At 47.2% G+C, this 23,069-nt stretch overlaps 1 protein-coding gene across 1 annotated transcript in view; it reads right to left on the reverse strand.

Moving 5' to 3' along the window:
• lrrk2 (leucine-rich repeat kinase 2) overlaps positions 1-17,866 on the reverse strand; it is a 191,666-nt gene extending 173,800 nt beyond the window's left edge. Inside the window, exons 1-4 of the mRNA XM_083762898.1 lie at positions 17,577-17,866; positions 13,610-13,695; positions 8,438-8,547; positions 7,357-7,445 (exon numbers count right to left, since the gene is read on the reverse strand). Coding sequence (XP_083619024.1) covers positions 7,357-7,445; positions 8,438-8,547; positions 13,610-13,695; positions 17,577-17,712 — 421 coding nt within the window. The 5' untranslated portion in view covers positions 17,713-17,866. The remainder of the gene's footprint in view (positions 1-7,356; positions 7,446-8,437; positions 8,548-13,609; positions 13,696-17,576) is intronic.
• Positions 17,867-23,069: the final 5,203 nt, after the last annotated feature.

Genomic DNA, 23,069 nt, shown 5'->3' on the forward strand with positions numbered 1-23,069 from the left:
AATATGTCTTGCTTCCTGGTTGTGCCGTTTCCATGTGGCCTCATATAATATTCCATGTTGTTGTTGTTATTTATTTATTATACACTATGTTGTCACAGAACATTACATCATCATGACATCACAGAACGCCTGCTGAGTGGCACAAAAAAACCACTTCCTGGTCTCGACCAAGGAAGCTCTGAGAAGGAAGTGAAGTGGTCACGTGACTGGGCTGCGCCATGACACTTTCACGCGAGCCAAACTGCACCCGGAAGTTCGGCAGAATGCCCTGGAGCCAATGAGAGCTCAGTGACCAGCTCATGAACACTGGAGCCAATGAGAGCTCAGTGACCAGCTCATGAACACTGGAGCCAATGAGAGCTCAGTGACCAGCTCATGAACACTGGAGCCAATGAGAGCTCAGTGACCAGCTCATGAACACTGGAGTCAATGAGAGCTCAGTGACCAGCTCATGAACACTGGAGCCAATGAGAGCTCAGTGACCAGCTCATGAACACTGGAGCCAATGAGAGCTCAGTGACCAGCTCATGAACACTGGAGTCAATGAGAGCTCAGTGACCAGCTCATGAACACTGGAGTCAATGAGAGCTCAGTGACCAGCTCATGAACACTGGAGTCAATGAGAGCTCAGTGACCAGCTCATGAACACTGGAGCCAATGAGAGCTCATAGTGACCAGCTCATGAACACGGGAGCCAATGAGAGCTCAGTGACCAGCTCATGAACACTGGAGCCAATGAGAGCTCAGTGACCAGCTCATGAACAAACATTATTTATGAATGACTGAGACCTTTTGTAAAGTGATCGCTTCTGGAAAATAAAATAATATATATAACACGTTATTTTAGGCTGTCTTATTTTTTGATGTGCATACTACTTAATGTGATTTATTTTTTCAAAGAGCAGAGAGCAGCCCAGGCAGAAAACGTACTATGTGCTCTTCTATAAATACCTCAATAAAAATAAATAGACTTTATTAAGTCGAAAAACAACCACTCGGAAACAACGTGTGATATCACTTATGTCTTCTTTCATATTCCTGAACCAATTATATGACAAAGGTCTCAATCGTTCATGAATAATGTTTGTTATGAGCTGGTCCAGCCGGCTCCATTCACTGCCATGTATTCATTGAACCACTGCCATGTATTCATTGCACTTCCGGTGTGAGTTTGGCTCCCATGAAAGTGTCCATGAAAGTGTCATGGCGCAGCCCGGTCACGTGACCACTTCACTTCCTTCTAAGAGCTTCCTTGGTCTCGACTAGCCTGGGTCCAGCCCAAAGACCCCGCCCACTCTCTGAGTGGACTGTAGAAAGCTACCGTCTGATGATCAGGCTAGGCCCTCGACAGCCCAGACATCCACACAGAAAATCGGATCTGATCGCATTAAACAAACATTAAACAACGTTAAACTCACTTTGCTTGTTGCTTTGCCACTCCGTGTGCCACTCACTTCAACCCATTTTGACCTGAGGACGATTCTTAACCCATTCTGACCTGAGATCAGATTCATACGAGGTTTCCACTGGACACACACACTGGTCTGATTATAACCCATTCTGACCTGAGATCAGATTCATACGAGGTTTCCACTGGACACACACTGGTCTGATTAAAAGATGTTTTCTAAATCCTAAAAGTTCTCAACCTTCTTCACGTCAAGGCCCCTCAGAATGATCTGTATTTGGCCGCCGGGGGGGCCCCGACCCCCATCAGAAAATATGTTCTTCCATTTTGGGCGGGAACCCCTTTTTCGTGTTAGCATTATGCTATGCTTTAGCTATTGGAAAATAGCAGATCTACAAGCTCATAGCGCGCCACCGAGTGGCGCGCTATGAGCTTGTAGATCTGCTATTTTTGAAAAGTCGAAGAACGGCTGACATAGAAACATAGCTTTTTCAGAAAACTGTCAGGATGTAGAAGACATTTATAGGTCAGAATGGGTTTAATTGAATCTCCTGCATTCTCAGTATGAAGTGCTGTACTGTATATGGGGGCCTGCACCCTCAGGGGGGTCTCCACCCTCAGGGGGGTCTCCACCCTCAGGGGGGGCCTCCACCCTCAGGGGGGGCCTGCACCCTCAGGGGGGTCTCCACACTCAGGGGGGGCTCCACCCTCAGGGGGGGGTATCCACCCTCAGGGGGGGCTCCACCCTCAGGGGGGGCCTGCACCCTCAGGGGGGTCTCCACACTCAGGGGGGGCTCCACCCTCAGGGGGGGGTATCCACCCTCAGGGGGGGCTCCACCCTCAGGGGGGGCCTGCACCCTCAGGGGGGTCTCCACCCTCAGGGGGGTCTCCACCCTCAGGGGGCCTCAACAAAATAATTATGTCATAGGTATATGGGGGCCTCATATTTGGTCTTGAAACGGGCCTCCAGATTCCTAAGGCCGCCCCTGAGAACACACAAACACACCAAGCTGGCCACAGGGGGCGCTAGCTCCCCTCAAAGAGCCAGAATGCAAAATGCTTGTCATTCAGCCTCACTTTGAGTTGCTCAGTGGAATGTCTCTCACACAGCGATATGGAGAAACATATCACACCCGCGTGACGTGAGCGGCACTGTTATCACCATACATCACATTCCGTGCTCAGCCAGTCAGCTTGAGCACATTCCGCGCACGCGTGCACGCACACACACACAGCCTCAAAATACAACACAGCTCAGTGTTAGGGAACCCTGTAGCGTGTGGAAGACCCATAGATCCATACACCCATAGATCCATAGACCCATAGATCCATAGATCCCAAGGTAGCCGCAATGAAGTAATAAATACAGCAATAGAGTTCAAAGGGTGCAGATGAAGAACAGCTGCACTAATTGGCGTCGTTAAGGCGTGCATGGCAACAGTTTGTGTCTCGTGTGATTTCACACCAGAAGATATAAGATGATGCTCCGTGTTGAAAATTACTGTAGACGTCGAGAGAGAGAAGAGAGAGAGAGAGAGAGAGAGAGAGAGAGAGAGAGAGAGAGACACAGACAGACAGACAGACAGACAGACAGACAGACAGACAGACAGACAGACAGACAGACAGACAGACAGACAGACAGTCAGATGTTGTCTTGGACCGTTTCCAAAGCAGGAGGACCAAAGCGAGCCTATCATGCTGCTGTAGCAGTGAGGAACAAACTGTATTCCTTTGGAGGCCGCTGTGATGGAGGGACCATCAACATCATGGAACAGATGGATGTCCATGTCTTCAACACAGTGTCTTTATGTTGGAAGAAGTTACCTCCAGTGGAACCAGGAAGAGGAGACGGTCACCTTGAGGTTCCATCTAGGCGCCGGGGCCACACAGCTGTGTTGGTTGAAGATACAGTCTACATCTGGGGAGGCTATCCTTACTGCAATGTGCTTTATGCATTTGATGTTGACTCCCACAGATGGTTCCAACCCAGGGTTTCTGGGACTGTTCCAGAGGAGAGGTGCTACCACTCAGCCTGTGTGTTGGAGAAGGTCATGTTTATCCATGGAGGAGAAACCAAGCTGACTCGATACATTAATGACATGTACAAGTTGGACACCAGCACAATGGTCTGGACTTTAATTAACACCAGAGGAACTCCACCTCCTGCTTCAGACTGTCACTCTGCCACCATCATTGGTACCAAGATGTTTGTATTTGGGGGCTGGGGGTCCCAGGGGGGCTACAACACCATCAGAGTGTTTGACACAGAGACAAACGTCTGGCTGGACACACCTTCTGCACAACTTCTACCAGAAGGGCGCTGGTATAATTCAGCATTTACCTACAATGGAGAGCTGTACATATTTGGTGGCCGGAACAGTAACCAGACCTTCAATGATGTGTGGAAATTCAGTCCAGAGACCTTCTCCTGGAAGAAGGTTGAGCCCAAGGGGAAAGGACCATGTCCAATGTGTGGCATGTGCTGTTGCATTGTGGGAGATCGTATCATCCTCTTTGGAGGATACAAAGGAGTTTACCCTATCTCTGATGAGCTGTTCATCTTAGACTTCAGTCCTTGTCTTAAGACGTTATGTAAGCTAGAAGTTATTCAGTACGCTCTGGACCAATCAGAACTCCCACACGACATCAGGTGGGAACTGGCAGCCATGGCAACCAAGGACAACAACAATAAGAACCGAGACCACATTCCAGACGAAGGAACAGCAGAAAGATCAAGAAATGATGGATCAACATCACCACCTGATGGTGAGCCACCTCTCAGCATCTCTTACTGAGATTCAAACCTCAGGAGACTCCTTCTCTCCAGACAGGCTCTCTAACCATTCAGCTAGGCATCAAACAATGACAATTGTTCCGTCCAACACAATGCGGTGGAAACACAAACCTGTGTCTGTATGTTCCAAACTGAACACGGTGGAACTCTCTTTATTGTGTATTTGTGGCTCAGACCAAGGACCACGTCCCACTGGGAGGAGACCCCCCCCGGGGCAGACCAAGGATCACATCCCACTGGGAGGAGACCCCCGGGGCAGAACAAGGACCACGTCCCACTGGGAGGAGACCCCGGGGCAGACCAAGGACCACGTCCCACTGGGAGGAGACCCCGGGGCAGACCAAGGACCACGTCCCACTGGGAGGAGACCCCGGGGCAGACCAAGGACCACGTCCCACTGGGAGGAGACCCCGGGGCAGACCAAGGACCACGTCCCACTGGGAGGAGACCCCGGGGCAGACCAAGGACCACGTCCCACTGGGAGGAGACCCCGGGGCAGACCAAGGACCACGTCCCACTGGGAGGAGACCCCGGGGCAGACCAAGGACCACGTCCCACTGGGAGGAGACCCCGGGGCAGACCAAGGACCACGTCCCACTGGGAAGAGACCCCCGGGGCAGACCAAGGACCACGTCCCACTGGGAGGAGACCCCCGGGGCAGACCAAGGACCACGTCCCACTGGGAGGAGACCCCAGGGCAGACCAAGGACCACGTCCCACTGGGAGGAGACCCCCGGGGCAGACCAAGGACCACGTCCCACTGGGAGGAGACCCCGGGGCAGACCAAGGACCACGTCCCACTGGGAGGAGACCCCGGGGCAGACCAAGGACCACGTCCCACTGGGAGGAGACCCCGGGGCAGACCAAGGACCACGTCCCACTGGGAAGAGACCCCCGGGGCAGACCAAGGACCACGTCCCACTGGGAGGAGACCCCCGGGGCAGACCAAGGACCACGTCCCACTGGGAGGAGACCCCAGGGCAGACCAAGGACCACGTCCCACTGGGAGGACACCCCCGGGGCAGACCAAGGACCACGTCCCACTGGGAGGAGACCCCGGGGCAGACCAAGGACCACGTCCCACTGGGAGGAGACCCCCGGGGCAGACCAAGGATCACGTCCCACTGGGAGGAGACCCCGGGGCAGACCAAGGACCACGTCCCACTGGGAGGAGACCCCGGGGCAGACCAAGGACCACGTCCCACTGGGAGGAGACCCCGGGGCAGACCAAGGATCACGTCCCACTGGGAGGAGACCCCGGGGCAGACCAAGGACCACGTCCCACTGGGAGGAGACCCCGGGGCAGACCAAGGACCACGTCCCACTGGGAGGAGATCCCGGGCAGACCAAGGACCACGTCCCACTGGGAGGAGACCCCGGGGCAGACCAAGGACCACGTCCCACTGGGAGGAGACCCCGGGGCAGACCAAGGACCACGTCCCACTGGGAGGAGACCCCCGGGGCAGACCAAGGACCACGTCCCACTGGGAGGAGACCCCGGGGCAGACCAAGGACCACGTCCCACTGGGAGGAGACCCCCGGGGCAGACCAAGGACCACGTCCCACTGGGAGGAGACCCCGGGGCAGACCAAGGACCACGTCCCACTGGGAGGAGACCCCGGGGCAGACCAAGGATCACGTCCCACTGGGAGGAGACCCCGGGGCAGACCAAGGACCACGTCCCACTGGGAGGAGACCCCGGGGCAGACCAAGGACCACGTCCCACTGGGAGGAGATCCCGGGCAGACCAAGGACCACGTCCCACTGGGAGGAGACCCCGGGGCAGACCAAGGACCACGTCCCACTGGGAGGAGACCCCGGGGCAGACCAAGGACCACGTCCCACTGGGAGGAGACCCCCGGGGCAGACCAAGGACCACGTCCCACTGGGAGGAGACCCCGGGGCAGACCAAGGACCACGTCCCACTGGGAGGAGACCCCCGGGGCAGACCAAGGACCACGTCCCACTGGGAGGAGACCCCGGGGCAGACCAAGGACCACGTCCCACTGGGAGGAGACCCCCGGGGCAGACCAAGGATCACGTCCCACTGGGAGGAGACCCCGGGGCAGACCAAAGATCACGTCCCACTGGGAGGAGACCCCCGGGGCAGACCAAGGACCACGTCCCACTGGGAGGAGACCCCGGGGCAGACCAAGGACCACGTCCCACTGGGAGGAGACCCCGGGGCAGACCAAGGACCACGTCCCACTGGGAGGAGACCCCCGGGGCAGACCAAGGACCACGTCCCACTGGGAGGAGACCCCCGGGGCAGACCAAGGACCACGTCCCACTGGGAGGAGACCCCGGATGTCTCACATTATCAGTATCTGAGGTCATCAGCATATCCAGAACCCTGGTATAGAAACTAGGCATGTAACGATATACACTCAACTCATGATACGATACGTATCACCATATGAGGTTCACGATACGATTTATCACGATATTTTCAACACAATGATTTTCCAGACAAATTACCTTTTTTTATTTATTTTATGATTCATCTTCCCCCCCCCAAAAAAGCTTTTTCACAATTTTTATTTAACTACATTGCAAAAATAATTGCCTTCCTTGATGTATTAATGAGCATCAATAACGACCATCACCTGGGCACAGTCACAGACACATATACAGCTCCCCTCTGCAGGCCTCTACTGTCTCATTCCTCTACAGTCACAGACACACATACAGCTCCCCTCTGCAGGCCTCTACTGTCTCATTCCTCTACAGTCACAGACACACATACAGCTCCCCTCTGCAGGCCTCTACTGTCTCATTTCTCTCCAAAATCATGTCAATATGATGGAATATGATTACAGCTGACATGTCTTATCACACACGAGCCCCCCCCCCCCCCCCCCCCCCCCACCCCTAAAAAAAGAAAAAAATGTATATATATATTCTTTTTTTGAAAATCGATTTTTTTCTTATTTTTTTTAATAAATCGATACATATCGTCTGGATATAATATTGATATATCGCGATGTACGATATATCGTGACATGCCTAATAGAAACAGTACCTGAGGTGAGCAGCAGAGCCAGGGCCCTGGTACAGAAACAGTACCTGAGGTGAGCAGCAGAGCCAGGGCCCTGGTACAGAAACGGTACCTGAGGTGAGCAGCAGAGCCAGGGCCCTGGTACAGAAACGGTACCTGAGGTGAGCAGCAGAGCCAGGGCCCTCAGTCCAACCATGGTCACCTTGCAGTCGGCGCTGTATTGGGCCAACACCTTCAGGATCTGTCTGGACACAACAACAGGAGGACAGAGATTAACATAGGGTGAATTTTGCATCCCAAAACGCAGTTTATAATTAAGGGACGCAATAAAACAACGACCTCTGCATCCACGGGATGCACTACTGTACTACTGTACTGTTTTTTTTTTAATTATAGTTTATTTTGATGGTTATAATAATTATTTCTTCTTCTGTTTTCTACATGATTATAACCACATTATAACCATATAAAATGAAATGGGAGTTAAATGCTGCAATTTGTAAAAATATATGTTGTTGAAGTGGGACTCATTAATGTCCCTGGGACTCATCTCTACGAGTACCTCCCAGAACCCCCCAGTACCTCCCAGTACCTCATAGTACCTCCCAGAACCTCCCAGAACCTCCCAGAACCTCCCAGTACCTCCCAGTACCTCCCAGAACCCCCAGTACCCCCCAGTACCTCCCAGTACCCCCCAGTACCTCCCAGTACCTCATAGTACCTCCCAGAACCTCCCAGAACCTCCCAGTACCTCCCAGAACCTCCCAGAACCTCCCAGTACCTCCCAGAACCCCCCAGTACCTCCCAGTACCTCCCAGTGCCTCCCGCTACCTCCCACTACCTCCCAGTACCTCCCAGTACCTCCCAGTACCTCCTAGTACCTCATAGTACCTCCTAGTACCTCCCAGTACCTCCTAGTACCTCCTAGTACCTCATAGTACCTCCTAGTACCTCCCAGTACCTCATAGTACCTCCCAGTACCTCATAGTACCTCCCAGTACCTCATAGTACCTCCCAGTACCTCATAGTACCTCCTAGTACCTCATAGTACCTCCCAGTACCTCCCAGTACCTCCCAGAACCTCCCAGTACTTACTGGTGGACTCCCAGTACCTCCCAGTACCTCCCAGTACCCCCCAGTACCTCCCAGAACCTCTCAGTACTTACTGGTGGACTCCCAGTACCTCCCAGTACCTCCCAGTACCTCCCAGTACCTCCCAGTACCTCCCAGTACTTACTGGTGGACTCCCAGTACATCCCAGTCCTTGGCGGCTCCCAGTGGTCTGGTCAACTCGTCCAGAGTGGAAGGACAGATCTCAACCAGCCGACACAGCAGGGACCAGCCCACCTACACACACACACACACACACACACACACACACACACACACACACACACACACACACACACACACACACACACTGTTACAGCAGGGACCAGCCCACCTGGGGGAACACACACACACACACACACACACACACACACACACACACACACACACACACACACACACACACACACACACACACACACACACACACACACACACACACACACACACACACACACACACACACAGTTACAGCAGAGACCAGCCCACCTGGAGGAACACACACACACACACACACACACACACACACACACACACACACACACACACACACACACACACACACACACACACACTGTTACAGCAGAGACCAGCCCACCTGGAGGAGAAGCAGAGACGAGATGTTTTCATAATCGTCATGGGGGCCCGCCCCCTCCCCCTCCCCTCCCCCCGCTTATACTTAGCTAAAAACGTTCAATCTGAAAGAATATATATTAAAAGATTTGCACCACATTGTCACGATTTGTTCAAAAACAGCAGATCTACAAGATCTACGAGCGTGTAGATCTGCTGTTTTTCAATAGCAAAAGAATAACATAATATTTAAAACACCAAAAGGGGTTCCCGCCCAGAATGTGGTTTAAGGACCAACGCAAAGTGCTCAAGGTTCAAGGTTCAACTGTATCGTAAGTAAAAGGCGCTTGTAGGTCAGATTTTTTTATTTTTATTGAAGAACGACTGACATAGAAACATCAGAAAACTGTGTCAGGATGTAGAAGATATTTTTTTAGAATCTGATCTCAGGTCAGAATGGGTTAATTTCCCTGACAGTGCCAGCTCTTATCTTACTGTACGCTGCTATACTGAGCAGTCACGAGACTACCGTATATGTACAGTACAAACCAGACAAAGCACAGGTGTGTCAGCAGCATACTGTAGCAGCATGACTACCCAGAGACGGAATGTTTCCACGGAATGCAGTACTATGACAATGCATTCATATTGTCATGGACAGTACTGAGCTAACATGGGCATGAAAGAGTCACAGATCAGACCAGGGGGGCAGTCAGACAGACATTTAACCAGGGGGGCAGTCAGACAGATATTTAACCAGGGGGGCAGTCAGACAGATATTTAACCAGGGGGGCAGTCAGACAGATATTTAACCAGGGGGGCAGTCAGACAGATATTTAACCAGGGGGGCAGTCAGACAGATATTTAACCAGGGGGGCAGTCAGACAGATATTTAACCAGGGGGGCAGTCAGACAGATATTTAACCAGGGGGGCAGTCAGACAGATATTTAACCAGGGGGGCAGTCAGACAGATGTTTAACCAGGGGGGCAGTCAGACAGATATAACCAGGGGGGGGCAGTCAGACAGATATTTAACCAGGGGGGGCAGTCAGACAGATATTTAACCAGGGGGGCAGTCAGACAGATATTTAACCAGGGGGGGCAGTCAGACAGATATTTAACCAGGGGGGGCAGTCAGACAGATATTTAACCAGGGGGGGCAGTCAGACAGATATTTAACCAGGGGGGGCAGTCAGACAGATATTTAACCAGGGGGGCAGTCAGACAGATATTTAACCAGGGGGGCAGTCAGACAGATATTTAACCAGGGGGGCAGTCAGACAGATATTTAACCAGGGGGGCAGTCAGACAGATATTTAACCAGGGGGGCAGTCAGACAGATATTTAACCAGGGGGGCAGTCAGGCAGATATTTAACCAGGGGGGCAGTCAGACAGATATTTAACCAGGGGGGCAGTCAGACAGATGTTTAACCAGGGGGGCAGTCAGACAGATATAACCAGGGGGGGCAGTCAGACAGATATTTAACCAGGGGGGCAGTCAGACAGATATTTAACCAGGGGGGGCAGTCAGACAGATATTTAACCAGGGGGGCAGTCAGACAGATATTTAACCAGGGGGGGCAGTCAGACAGATATTTAACCAGGGGGGGCAGTCAGACAGATATTTAACCAGGGGGGGCAGTCAGACAGATATTTAACCAGGGGGGGCAGTCAGACAGATATTTAACCAGGGGGGCAGTCAGACAGATATTTAACCAGGGGGGCAGTCAGACAGATATTTAACCAGGGGGGCAGTCAGACAGATATTTAACCAGGGGGGCAGTCAGACAGATATTTAACCAGGGGGGCAGTCAGACAGATATTTAACCAGGGGGGCAGTCAGACAGATATTTAACCAGGGGGGCAGTCAGACAGATATTTAACCAGGGGGGCAGTCAGACAGATATTTAACCAGGGGGGCAGTCAGACAGATATTTAACCAGGGGGGCAGTCAGACAGATATTTAACCAGGGGGGCAGTCAGACAGATATTTAACCAGGGGGGCAGTCAGACAGATATTTAACCAGGGGGGCAGTCAGACAGATATTTAACCAGGGGGGCAGTCAGACAGATATTTAACCAGGGGGGCAGTCAGACAGATATTTAACCAGGGGGGCAGTCAGACAGATATTTAACCAGGGGGGCAGTCAGACAGATATTTAACCAGGGGGGCAGTCAGACAGATGTTTAACCAGGGGGACAGTCAGACAGATATTTACCCAGGGGGGCAGTCAGACAGATGTTTAACCAGGGGGGCAGTCAGACAGATATTTAACCAGGGGGGCAGTCAGGCAGATATTTAACCAGGGGGGCAGTCAGACAGATATTTAACCAGGGGGGCAGTCAGACAGATATTTAACCAGGGGGGCAGTCAGGCAGATATTTAACCAGGGGGGCAGTCAGACAGATATTTAACCAGGGGGGCAGTCAGACAGATATTTAACCAGGGGGGCAGTCAGACAGATATTTAACCAGGGGGGCAGTCAGACAGATATTTAACCAGGGGGGCAGTCAGACAGATATTTACCCAGGGGGGCAGTCAGACAGATATTTAACCAGGGGGGCAGTCAGACAGATATTTAACCAGGGGGGCAGTCAGACAGATATTTACCCAGGGGGGCAGTCAGGCAGATATTTAACCAGGGGGGGCAGTCAGACAGATATTTACCCAGGGGGGCAGTCAGACAGATATTTAACCAGGGGGGCAGTCAGACAGATATTTACCCAGGGGGGCAGTCAGGCAGATATTTAACCAGGGGGGCAGTCAGACAGATATTTAACCAGGGGGGCAGTCAGGCAGATATTTAACCAGGGGGGCAGTCAGACAGACATTTAACCAGGGGGGCAGTCAGACAGACATTTAACCAGGGGGGCAGTCAGACAGATATTTAACCAGGGGGGGCAGTCAGACAGATATTTAACCAGGGGGGGCAGTCAGACAGATATTTAACCAGGGGGGCAGTCAGACAGATATTTAACCAGGGGGGGCAGTCAGACAGATATTTAACCAGGGGGGCAGTCAGACAGATATTTAACCAGGGGGGGGCAGTCAGACAGATATTTAACCAGGGGGGGCAGTCAGACAGATATGTAACCAGGGGGGCAGTCAGACAGATATTTAACCAGGGGGGGGGGGCAGTCAGACAGATATTTAACCAGGGGGGCAGTCAGACAGATATTTAACCAGGGGGGCAGTCAGACAGATATTTAACCAGGGGGGCAGTCAGACAGATATTTAACCAGGGGGGCAGTCAGACAGATATTTACCCAGGGGGGCAGTCAGACAGATATTTAACCAGGGGGGCAGTCAGACAGATATTTAACCAGGGGGGCAGTCAGACAGATATTTACCCAGGGGGGCAGTCAGGCAGATATTTAACCAGGGGGGGCAGTCAGACAGATATTTACCCAGGGGGGCAGTCAGACAGATATTTAACCAGGGGGGCAGTCAGACAGATATTTACCCAGGGGGGCAGTCAGGCAGATATTTAACCAGGGGGGCAGTCAGACAGATATTTAACCAGGGGGGCAGTCAGGCAGATATTTAACCAGGGGGGCAGTCAGACAGACATTTAACCAGGGGGGCAGTCAGACAGACATTTAACCAGGGGGGCAGTCAGACAGATATTTAACCAGGGGGGGCAGTCAGACAGATATTTAACCAGGGGGGGCAGTCAGACAGATATTTAACCAGGGGGGCAGTCAGACAGATATTTAACCAGGGGGGGCAGTCAGACAGATATTTAACCAGGGGGGCAGTCAGACAGATATTTAACCAGGGGGGGGCAGTCAGACAGATATTTAACCAGGGGGGGCAGTCAGACAGATATTTAACCAGGGGGGCAGTCAGACAGATATTTAACCAGGGGGGGGGGGCAGTCAGACAGATATTTAACCAGGGGGGCAGTCAGACAGATATTTAACCAGGGGGGGCAGTCAGACAGATATTTTGTGAAGCCACTAAGGAAATTAAAGTTCATATAATGGCCTGTTGTGGCGCTGTCATTGGACCCAGAAAAACCCATAGCCCCATAGAAGTCCATGCATTTGGGCCCAACTTCACCTAGACTGTATTACCTTAATAAACATGGTCATGAATACTTTCTCCTTCCAGTCACTAGTTTAAAGTCTCATTTCTAATGTCATAATATTCTTTTTGGAAAATTATGGTCCCATTAATTAAAAAAATGACATTTTTAGAATCTGATCTCAGGTCAGAATGGAAAACTGTCAGGATGTAGAAGACATTTATAGAATCTGATCTCAGGTCAGAATGGAAAACTGTCAGGATGTAGAAGACATTTTTTTAGAATCTGATCTCAGGTCAGAATGGTAAAGTGACAGGATGTAGAAGACATTTTTAGAATCTGATCTCAGGTCAGAAATGAAAACTGTCAGGATGTAGAAGACATTTTTAGAATCTGATCTCAGGTCAGAATGGGTTGATCAGACCAGTGTGTGTCCAGTGGAAACCTGGTATGAATCTGATCTCAGGTCAGAATGGGTTAATCAGACACAGTGTGTGTCCAGTGGAAACCTCGTTATGAATCTGATCTCAGGTCAGAATGGGTTAATCAGACCAGTGTGTGTCCAGTGGAAACCTGGTATGAATCTGATCTCAGGTCAGAATGGGTTCATCAGACCAGTGTGTGTCCAGTGGAAACCTGGTATGAATCTGATCTCAGGTCAGAATGGGTCAGTACAGTGATAGCGGTATATCTTACCTGCTGGACCCCTCTGCAGCCCATGTAGGAGGAGAGGACCAACATGAGAGGAGAGTGGACGTCCTGCCCTTCAAACAGCTCTGCTGCTGCTCACACACACACACACACACACACACACACACACACACACACACACACACACACACACACACACACACACACACACACACACACACACAAACAAACACACACAAACGGGGGGGGGGGGGGGGGGGGGGGAGACAAATTAGCAATTGGGCCAGTGGGGTCCCTGTGGCCCTGGGGCCCTCGTGGGGGGTTAATCCGTCCCTGCACACAAAGGGCCAACGGTAAGCTGCTATTCCTAGTGGTCGTTGAGGGGGTTCCAGGTGGTCGTTGAGGGGGTTCCAGGTGGTCGTTGAGGGGGTTCCAGGTGGTCGTTGAGGGGGTTCCAGGTGGTCGTTGAGGGGGTTCCAGGTGGTCGTTGAGGGGGTCCCAGGTGGTCGTTGAGGGGGTTCCAGGTGGTCGTTGAGGGGGTTCCAGGAGGTCCTTGAGGGGGTTCCAGGTGGTCCCCAGATTGAGCTGAGCCAACCAAGCTTTTGACAGAGTTCTTGAAGAGTCTGAGGCGGAGTTGTCAGTACCCGGATTTGAACCAATGACCTTGTGGTTCAACTCAAAAGGCAAGAGGCTCTACTGACTGAGCTACACGGACAAAATCAGTTGTTTCATTGTAAACAAACAAATCATTCTAAACAAGCCCAGATTGATTAAATCAATTAATTACCAGCTGCATTATTATTATCTGTGGGTCTGCTGCTGACGTTATGCCACTTTTTAGCTGCGCTCCGCTGTTATGCTCAAATTAGTGACCCTAAAGAATTCTGAGGCAACATGGCTGGAGACGAGGCAGCCAATCAGAACGGCTCGACTATATATTATACGTGTGGTGGGGGGGGGGGGGGGGTCCTCAGACGGGGCTCTCCTAAAGGTTCTTAGGTCCTCAGACGGGGCTCTCCTAAAGGTTCTTAGGTCCTCAGACGGGGCTCTCCTAAAGGTTCTTAGGTCCTCAGACGGGGCTCTCCTAAAGGTTCTTAGGTCCTCAGACGGGGCTCTCCTAAAGGTCCTTAGGTCCTCAGACGGGGCTCTCCTAAAGGTTCTTAGGTCCTCAGACGGGGCTCTCCTAAAGGTTCTTAGGTCCTCAGACGGGGCTCTCCTAAAGGTTCTTAGGTCCTCAGACGGGGCTCTCCTAAAGGTTCTTAGGTCCTCAGACGGGGCTCTCCTAAAGGTTCTTAGGTCCTCAGACGGGGCTCTCCTAAATGTTCTTAGGTCCTCAGACGGGGCTCTCCTAAATGTTCTTAGGTCCTCAGACGGGGCTCTCCTAAAGGTCCTTAGGTCCTCAGACGGGGCTCTCCTAAAGGTTCTTAGGTCCTCAGACGGGGCTCTCCTAAAGGTTCTTAGGTCCTCAGACGGGGCTCTCCTAAAGGTTCTTAGGTCCTCAGACGGGGCTCTCCTAAAGGTCCTTAGGTCCTCAGACGGGGCTCTCCTAAAGGTTCTTAGGTCCTCAGACGGGGCTCTCCTAAAGGTTCTTAGGTCCTCAGACGGGGCTCTCCTAAAGGTTCTTAGGTCCTCAGACGGGGCTCTCCTAAAGGTTCTTAGGTCCTCAGACGGGGCTCTCCTAAAGGTTCTTAGGTCCTCAGACGGGGCTCTCCTAAAGGTTCTTAGGTCCTCAGACGGGGCTCTCCTAAATGTTCTTAGGTCCTCAGACGGGGCTCTCCTAAAGGTTCTTAGGTCCTCAGACGGGGCTCTCCTAAAGGTTCTTAGGTCCTCAGACGGGGCTCTCCTAAAGGTTCTTAGGTCCTCAGACGGGGCTCTCCTAAAGGTTCTTAGGTCCTCAGACGGGGCTCTCCTAAAGGTTCTTAGGTCCTCAGACGGGGCTCTCCTAAAGGTTCTTAGGTCCTCAGACGGGGCTCTCCTAAAGGTTCTTAGGTCCTCAGACGGGGCTCTCCTAAAGGTTCCCGAGAAATTCCATCGCGTAAACAAGGGAGAACGAGCCTTCTCTGTCCGTGCCCCTAAAATGTGGAACACCCTCCCCAAAACCATCCGACAAGCAGATACCGTTGCATCCATTAAATCTCTTCTCAAAACGTACTAAAGCATCCCCCCCCCCCCCCCCCCCCCTGCCCCGTTGAATGTTTGTTCACTGAACTCTATTACATGGTTGTTGTTTTTTTATATTGCATCTTTAAATATGCTTTCTACTGTTGGCCAGCTGGCTGTAAGTTGTCGATTTGCTATGCCGCATCTATTTAATTGTGTTCGATTATCCTGCTTTTTAGTGAATTTGTTGTACAGAAAAGTGCTATATAAATAAAGTTATTATTATTATTATTATTATTATTCAGTGTTTTTGATGACAATTATGTGTATTATAGCTCGTTACGTAGACGGCACTAGGCATTGCATTTTATGTAGTCATAGCACTTTATATAGTACACATGTATATTGTATAATATATATTATAGTATAGTATGTATAGTTGACATAGATACTCCACTGTTACGTTCTTAGTTTATACATGATTCATGATAACTACTTTTTATATATGTGATGTATGACATGCTTTTGTTTTTGCTTAAATGTAAGTCGCTCTGGATCAAGAACGTCTGATAAATGCCTAAATTGTAAAATTGTATCCTGATTTTGGGCATGTCATCAATCATTACTACAGTGTGTTCTCTGTTCATGTGTCCATGTCATCAATCATTACTACAGTGTGTTCGCTGTTCATGTGTCCATGTACAAACTTCTCTTCAAATGGGATTTTAGATAATGGTCCATAGATTGTGTTTAGATCCATAGATTGTGTTTAGATCCATAGATTGTGTTTATATCCATAGATTGTGTTTAGGTCCATAGATTGTGTTTAGGTCCATAGATTGTGTTTAGATCCATAGATTGTGTGTAGATCCATAGATTGTGTTTAGATCCATAGATTGTGTTTAGATCCATAGATTGTGTTTAGATCCATAGATTGTGTTTAGATCCATAGATTGTGTTTAGATCCATAGATTCTGTTTAGATTACAACGTTTCACGCAAATTGCTCAGAATTCCAGGCAGAAAAATCAGGTATAAGCTTTTTTTCAAACTGCTCAAAATGGCAGAATATCTGAGGGCGGAGCTTACTGGTCAAAGTGACAGATGTGTTCCCCATGTAAGTCAAGGAACACGTGGAAACAACGGCCATGAATTTTGGCCAAACGAGGCATGAGTTATGACTGTTCAAAGGTTTCATTTTCAACAAATTGCTATAGCGCCCCCCTTTGGCCAATTGGATTAAGACTACTATTTGGCATGACCCTCTACTATACTGTAAAGTGACATAAGCATATGACGCTGCATGTATGTATGAGGGGCAGAGGAAGAACTTTCACAAAACAGCCATTTTCATTGGCTCAAAGATCCTAGGAGGAGATACATTTGAACTGTTTTTCATATAATAAAAAATGGCGGGTGATCTAAAGGTCAGAGGTCAAAGGTCAGAACACGAAAGTCGCTCAGCATGAGGAGACACGCGTATGTATCAAAGTGTCATCGCCGACGGTCAAACGGTTCATGAGCTGTGCACGTTCAAAGTTTGGCATTTTCAATTGAGTGCTATAGCGCCACCCTTTGGCCAATGGCCGTGGGCTTCGCGACACCACCGCCACCGTTTGGCATGGCCCTCTATACCGTGTTGACGAGTTTCGCGAAAAACCGACTGCACAGTTCAGCCAGAACTGCTATTTTTTGTCGGAAGAAGAAGAAGAAGAAGAAAACTAACAATAACAATAGAGGGACCAATAAGCAGTCCTGATGATAATAGGTCCTACCACAGTCGGTGTGCCCCAGGAACAGAACAGCAGATATAAGTTAATAATAATAATAACATTAGGTCCTACCACAGTCGGTGTGCCCCAGGAACAGAACAGCAGATATAAGTTAATAATAATAATAACATTAGGTCCTACCACAGTCGGTGTGCGCCAGGAACAGGAGGTCTTGGATGATCTGGATGAGGGAGCTCAGCTGTCTGTCGTCCTGCAGGTTTCTGAGTCTCACCAGGAGCTTCCGCAGCCTGTCCCCCAGCTCCTCCATGTTCACCATGATCACGATTCTATGTCCTCAGCCTGTCTGTCCCCCAGCTCCTCCATGTTCACGATTCTATGTCCTCAGTCTGTCTGTCCCCCAGCTCCTCCACGTTCACCATGATCCGGATTCTATGTCCTCAGCATGTCCCCGTTCACCATGATCCGGATTCTATGTCCTCAGTCTGTCCCCCATCCGGATTCGTATAGGTTTACATCAGCCTCTCTCTCTTCCATGATCTTATATATCCTTTCCACTATACTTTACCCCCGCCTCTCCGGCAGCTCCATATGCTCCTCCAGACACTATACTTTACCCCCAGCCTCTCTATATCAGCTCCATATGCTCCTTCAGATGCTTCCCTTCTTCTTAATGTCTTCCAAGAATCGGCTCACATGAACTCATTCAATTACGACCCGCCTGGGCTGGACCCGCCCGTGGCTCAGCATGTTTAGCCGTCAGAGAGAGAGAGAGCTTCCATGGTTTGGTGATTAAATGACAAACAGGCGGCGGCCAGCAGGACAGAGACAGCGCTCAGTCTGACTTGACTGACGTGATTTTTTTTACAGAGTCTGTCAAAGACAGTTTGAAGTCAATATAATAAATAAAATAAAACCCGGTCGGTCGGTCGGTCCGGTCCGGTCCGGTCCGGTCGCTGGTTTAGATGTTGTGTTGTTTTCCAGGTCTTGTTGTTTCTAAAAACAGAAACACAGATTGTTTCTGACGGAGAGAAACTTTTACTTGTTGCCTTTACTCTCAAACAGGCGTGTTCTGAACAGTTGCCAGATCCTGTGACAGAAAGAAGCGAACCCATGCAGGTCTATGTCTAAAACAAATGAATAAATTATGCAATTTGAAAAATAGCAGATCTATAAAAGCTCACGATCGAGTCACAATGCGTCGCATGGCCACACAACGAATTAAAGCGACTATGCCATTTTAAAATAGCAGATCTACAAGCTCACAAACGCGTCGCATGGCCACAAAACGAATTAAGAGTAAGTGCTTCATTCAGATCATTCAGATCTACAAACTCTTGAACTTGGAGATCTTCTATTAAAAATAATAATAATAATCTTGAAAAAAAGTGACAACATGTGGAATATTTTAAATTTAATTTAAACAAGTTAACACCACAAACCACCCAATACCAGATATGGGGTCATGGCACAAAATATGTTTAGATGATGTATGTAATGGATGGTCCGCTTGGACAAATTGACTGATTGATTGATTGATTGATTGAAATATGTATTAACATGAAGTTTGCAGAATTACAGTATACATTTCAAGCACAAACTCAATACAAAGACTGTTAACTGTGAGTGGACGACCCAATTAAGCATTACACTTGTTTACAACAGGGTCCACATTGTTCAATTCATCAAAACATTTAGAGACGTACAAATAGACATTTCTACAATCACTGATGTGTGAGAATCACGTTAGAAACAATGAATAAGCCCCCAAAACAACTTCCAACATTTACAATCAGCTTGTATAGAAGAAAAGAAAAGGCTTATAATGAGCGGACATGGCAACAGCGGCTGTGGACCTTGTGGGCCGTTCCTTATGCTTATGTGGGTCATTTACACTATAATATATTATATGTCTGTCATGTGACTACAGTCAGCTGGACAACAACAACAACACGATGCTCACAATAAACTGCTTTTCAAAATAAAATACTCACCATTGACTGAAATTATACTTTCATTTGACCTAAAACAAGAAAGGAAAAGAAAAACAAAGAAAGACATAAAAAAAAGAAACAGGGGGAGGGAGGAAAGTTATGTTTTTGTTTTTAATTAGCCCTAGTGTGAATATTTCTATAATGTATTTGGAATACATTACATAAACATATCCTCTGGAACCTAGAGCTAAGAAATAGATCAGACTGCAAACTCCAATTTAGTAAGAACGGATATGATGCCATAAATGCACTTAGGAATGATTTAAATGCACAAGATTGTGAATCTATATATACGGAAAATGATATTGATAGTGCACATGATAACTTCTTAAAGATATTCATTGTATTATTTGATAAAGAATTGTCCACTTAAACAGTATAACAGAAAACGAAATGATATTGACCAACTGTGGATGACTAAAGGATTACAAAAGGATTACTAAAGGATTACTAAAGGATTACTAAAGGATTACTAAAGGATTACAAAAGGATTACTAAAGGATTACAAAAGGATTACTAAAGGATTACTAAAGGATTACTAAAGGATTACAAAAAGAAAAACACTTTGTATAGAGAATGTATTAAAAGAAGAACTAAAGAGGCAGAAGATAAATATAAAAAATATAAAAATAAGTTAACAACTATTATAAAAGGGGATGCAGGAAAGATTAGTATAGCAAACTGTTAGATAACACTACAAATAATATTAAAGGAATATGGAATATATTAAATAGTATCATTAGAAATTACTCTGGAAATTACTTCTGATAAGGGCACTATTAATTACAATATGGAGGAGGTAGTTAATAGTTTTAATAATTTATTTGTAAATGTAGGACCAAAATTGGCTGAAAATATGTGACATCTGATGAACACACTGATAATATAATAGAAAGGAATCCCTGCTCAATGTTTCTTACAGCAATAGAGGAGAGAGAAATTATAGACATTGTAATAAAATGTCCACTGACTGTAAAGATATAGATATGAAACTAGTAAAGTTGATAATTGGAGGGATTTCTAAACCATTAACATACATCTGCAATTTATCATTTCAAACCGGTACATTTCCAAACGGCATGAAAATAGCTAAAGTCATACCACTGTTTAAATCTGGAGACAGTCACAACTTCACAGCAAAGTTTGATTTTAGTTTTAGTCATAGTCTTTTGAATAGTTTTCATTTAGTTTTAGTCACATTTTAGTCACCTGGAATGTGTTGGCTGGCGTTAGTCTAGTTTTAGTCGACTAAATCTACAGTTGATTTAGTCGACTAAAATGTATTTTGGCGGGCCTTGATGCCGTCATAATGACTGTTTTTACACTTGCTGAAAACAGTCGATCTACAAGCGACGCGTTGTGAGCTTGTAGATCTGCTATTTTCAGCATGCAACCAAGTGTAAAATGACTTATACTGGATCTCTTGTCCACTATAGTCCCTTCCTAACATTTTAGTCTAGTTTGTATTTGTTGATTAAATTGTCAGTATATGGCCCAGGCCGTAGCGTAACGGTCTGGGCACCGGACTGGTGATCCAGTCGCGGTGTGCCGCGGGTTCGACTCCCGGACCCCGACACGGCCTTTACCGCATGTCATCCCCCCATCTCTCTCCCGTTTCCTGTCAGCCTACTTTCTGTCCCTTAAAAAAATCAATAAAAGGCGTAAGCCGCAAAAAAATATCTTTAAAAAAAAAAAAAAATTGTCAGTATATTTAGTCTTTAATAGTTTTAGTCACCATAGCATATAGTTTTAATTTAGTTTCCATTTAGTTTTCTTCAGTGGAAAAAGGTAGTCGACGAACATTTTTCGTCTTTAATAGTTTTAGTCGACGAAAACAACACTGCTCCCGAGTAGGCATTGGTATTTATTTATATATATATATATATATATATATATATATATATATATATATATATATATATATATATATAGTCTGACATTTATTTTGAAGGCAGAATCGCTCCATTTCCGGCAGAAGCGTATCTCATTTCAGCGTGCTTCATTCAGACAGAGAGCCGTTTGTAGTTCAGTTTAAACTACAGCAGCAACACACCGGACCGTAGTTTCATTCTCCAAGAAAAACCTGTCATTTATTAAGGTATTGTACAAACTACAAACTTAGTTACTAGTACAAACTCTCAGTTGTATATTAAGTTTTACACATTACTCATTCACACGGCTGTGCACTTTTATGATGTGATCCAATAATGCTGTCGGTTATCGTATTGTTTATGAATAATAATAATAATAATAATAATATATACGATTTATATAGCGCTTTTCTAGGTACCCAAAGTCGCTTTACAGAAAGAAATACAGACATATGTATTAGAAAACAAATTAAAAGGTTTAAAAGGTTAAAAACTAGGGGAAAGAAATCAAAAGAGGGGCAAACAAGAAGGGTGTGAATGAACGCTGATCGATAAAAGGTATGGATGGATCACCATATGGCTGTGTTGTTGTTGTTGGTTTGCAGTCGTTCCACAGCGTTTACAGATCAGTTTTGAGCAGCTCCTTCCTGACAGGATAAGAACCAACTTTGCATAACACAACACTAATAGAGGTTGTTGTTTGTTTATTGTTTATAAAGGATCCCCATTAGCTTTTGCCTTGACTAAAGCTAGTCTTCCTGCATGGCCGTCCAGTGTTGTTTTTGGCAGCAAATTTCTATTTTAGTTTTAGTCATATAGTCTCTTGAACAGTTTTCACTTAGTTTTAGTCACATTTTAGTCACCTGGAATGTTCTAGTGTTTAGTCTAGTTGTAGTCGGCTAAATGTCATACGGTTTTAGTCGACTAAATCTACAGTTGATTTAGTCGACTAAAATGTGTTTTGACAGGCCTTGATATCTATCTGCTATTTTCAGCATGCAACCCAGCATAAAACTGGATCTCTTGTCCACTAGTCCCTTCCTAACATTTTAGTCTAGTTTTTATTTGTTGACGAAATTGTCAGTATATTTAGTCTTAGTTTTAGTCACCATAGATTCGTTTTTATTTAGTTTTTATTTAGTTTTAGTCAGTGAAAAAAGGTAGTCGACGAACATTTTTCGTCTTAGTTTTAGTCGACGAAAACAACACTGCTGCGGTCCGACACAGACAAACATTTAAACTTTAACAAAAGGCAATACTTAACAATTGTTTACAAACACTAACTCAAAATAAAACATAGTAAAATAAAATATAAAATAAGAAAAAAAAAAAAAAAAAGTAAGAAAAACATAGCAAAAAAATCACTTTCAACACATTATACATTTGAATTATTATTTTTCTCAGGGTTACTGCAGTATGGTTTAACATAAGGTGTTCTTTTAACTTGATTTTAAAGATGAATGTTGTATTTGTATTGGTTATACACTTTGGTAGTGCATTCCAACCTATTACTGCTCTGTAGATAATAGAAGATTTAAGGATATTTGTTCACTTATCTGATGAATTGGACACGGTGGACCCTGTTGTAAACCAGTGTAATGCTTTATCAGTGTGTCGTACACAGTATTAACAGTCTCTGTATTGAGTTGTGCTTTCATGTGAAATGAACCCATTATCATTACAAACTGTTAATAAATACTTAAATCAATCAATCAATCAATATAATATATAGTATAGATGTGTATAACTGTTTAGATGGTTCTGTTATGACTTCTCCTCTGCATGCTGTAGTGTTTAGATGGTTCTGTTAT

Source organism: Protomyctophum parallelum (genome assembly GCF_964188405.1).
Source record: "Protomyctophum parallelum genome assembly, chromosome: 4".
Lineage (NCBI taxonomy): Eukaryota > Metazoa > Chordata > Actinopteri > Myctophiformes > Myctophidae > Protomyctophum > Protomyctophum parallelum.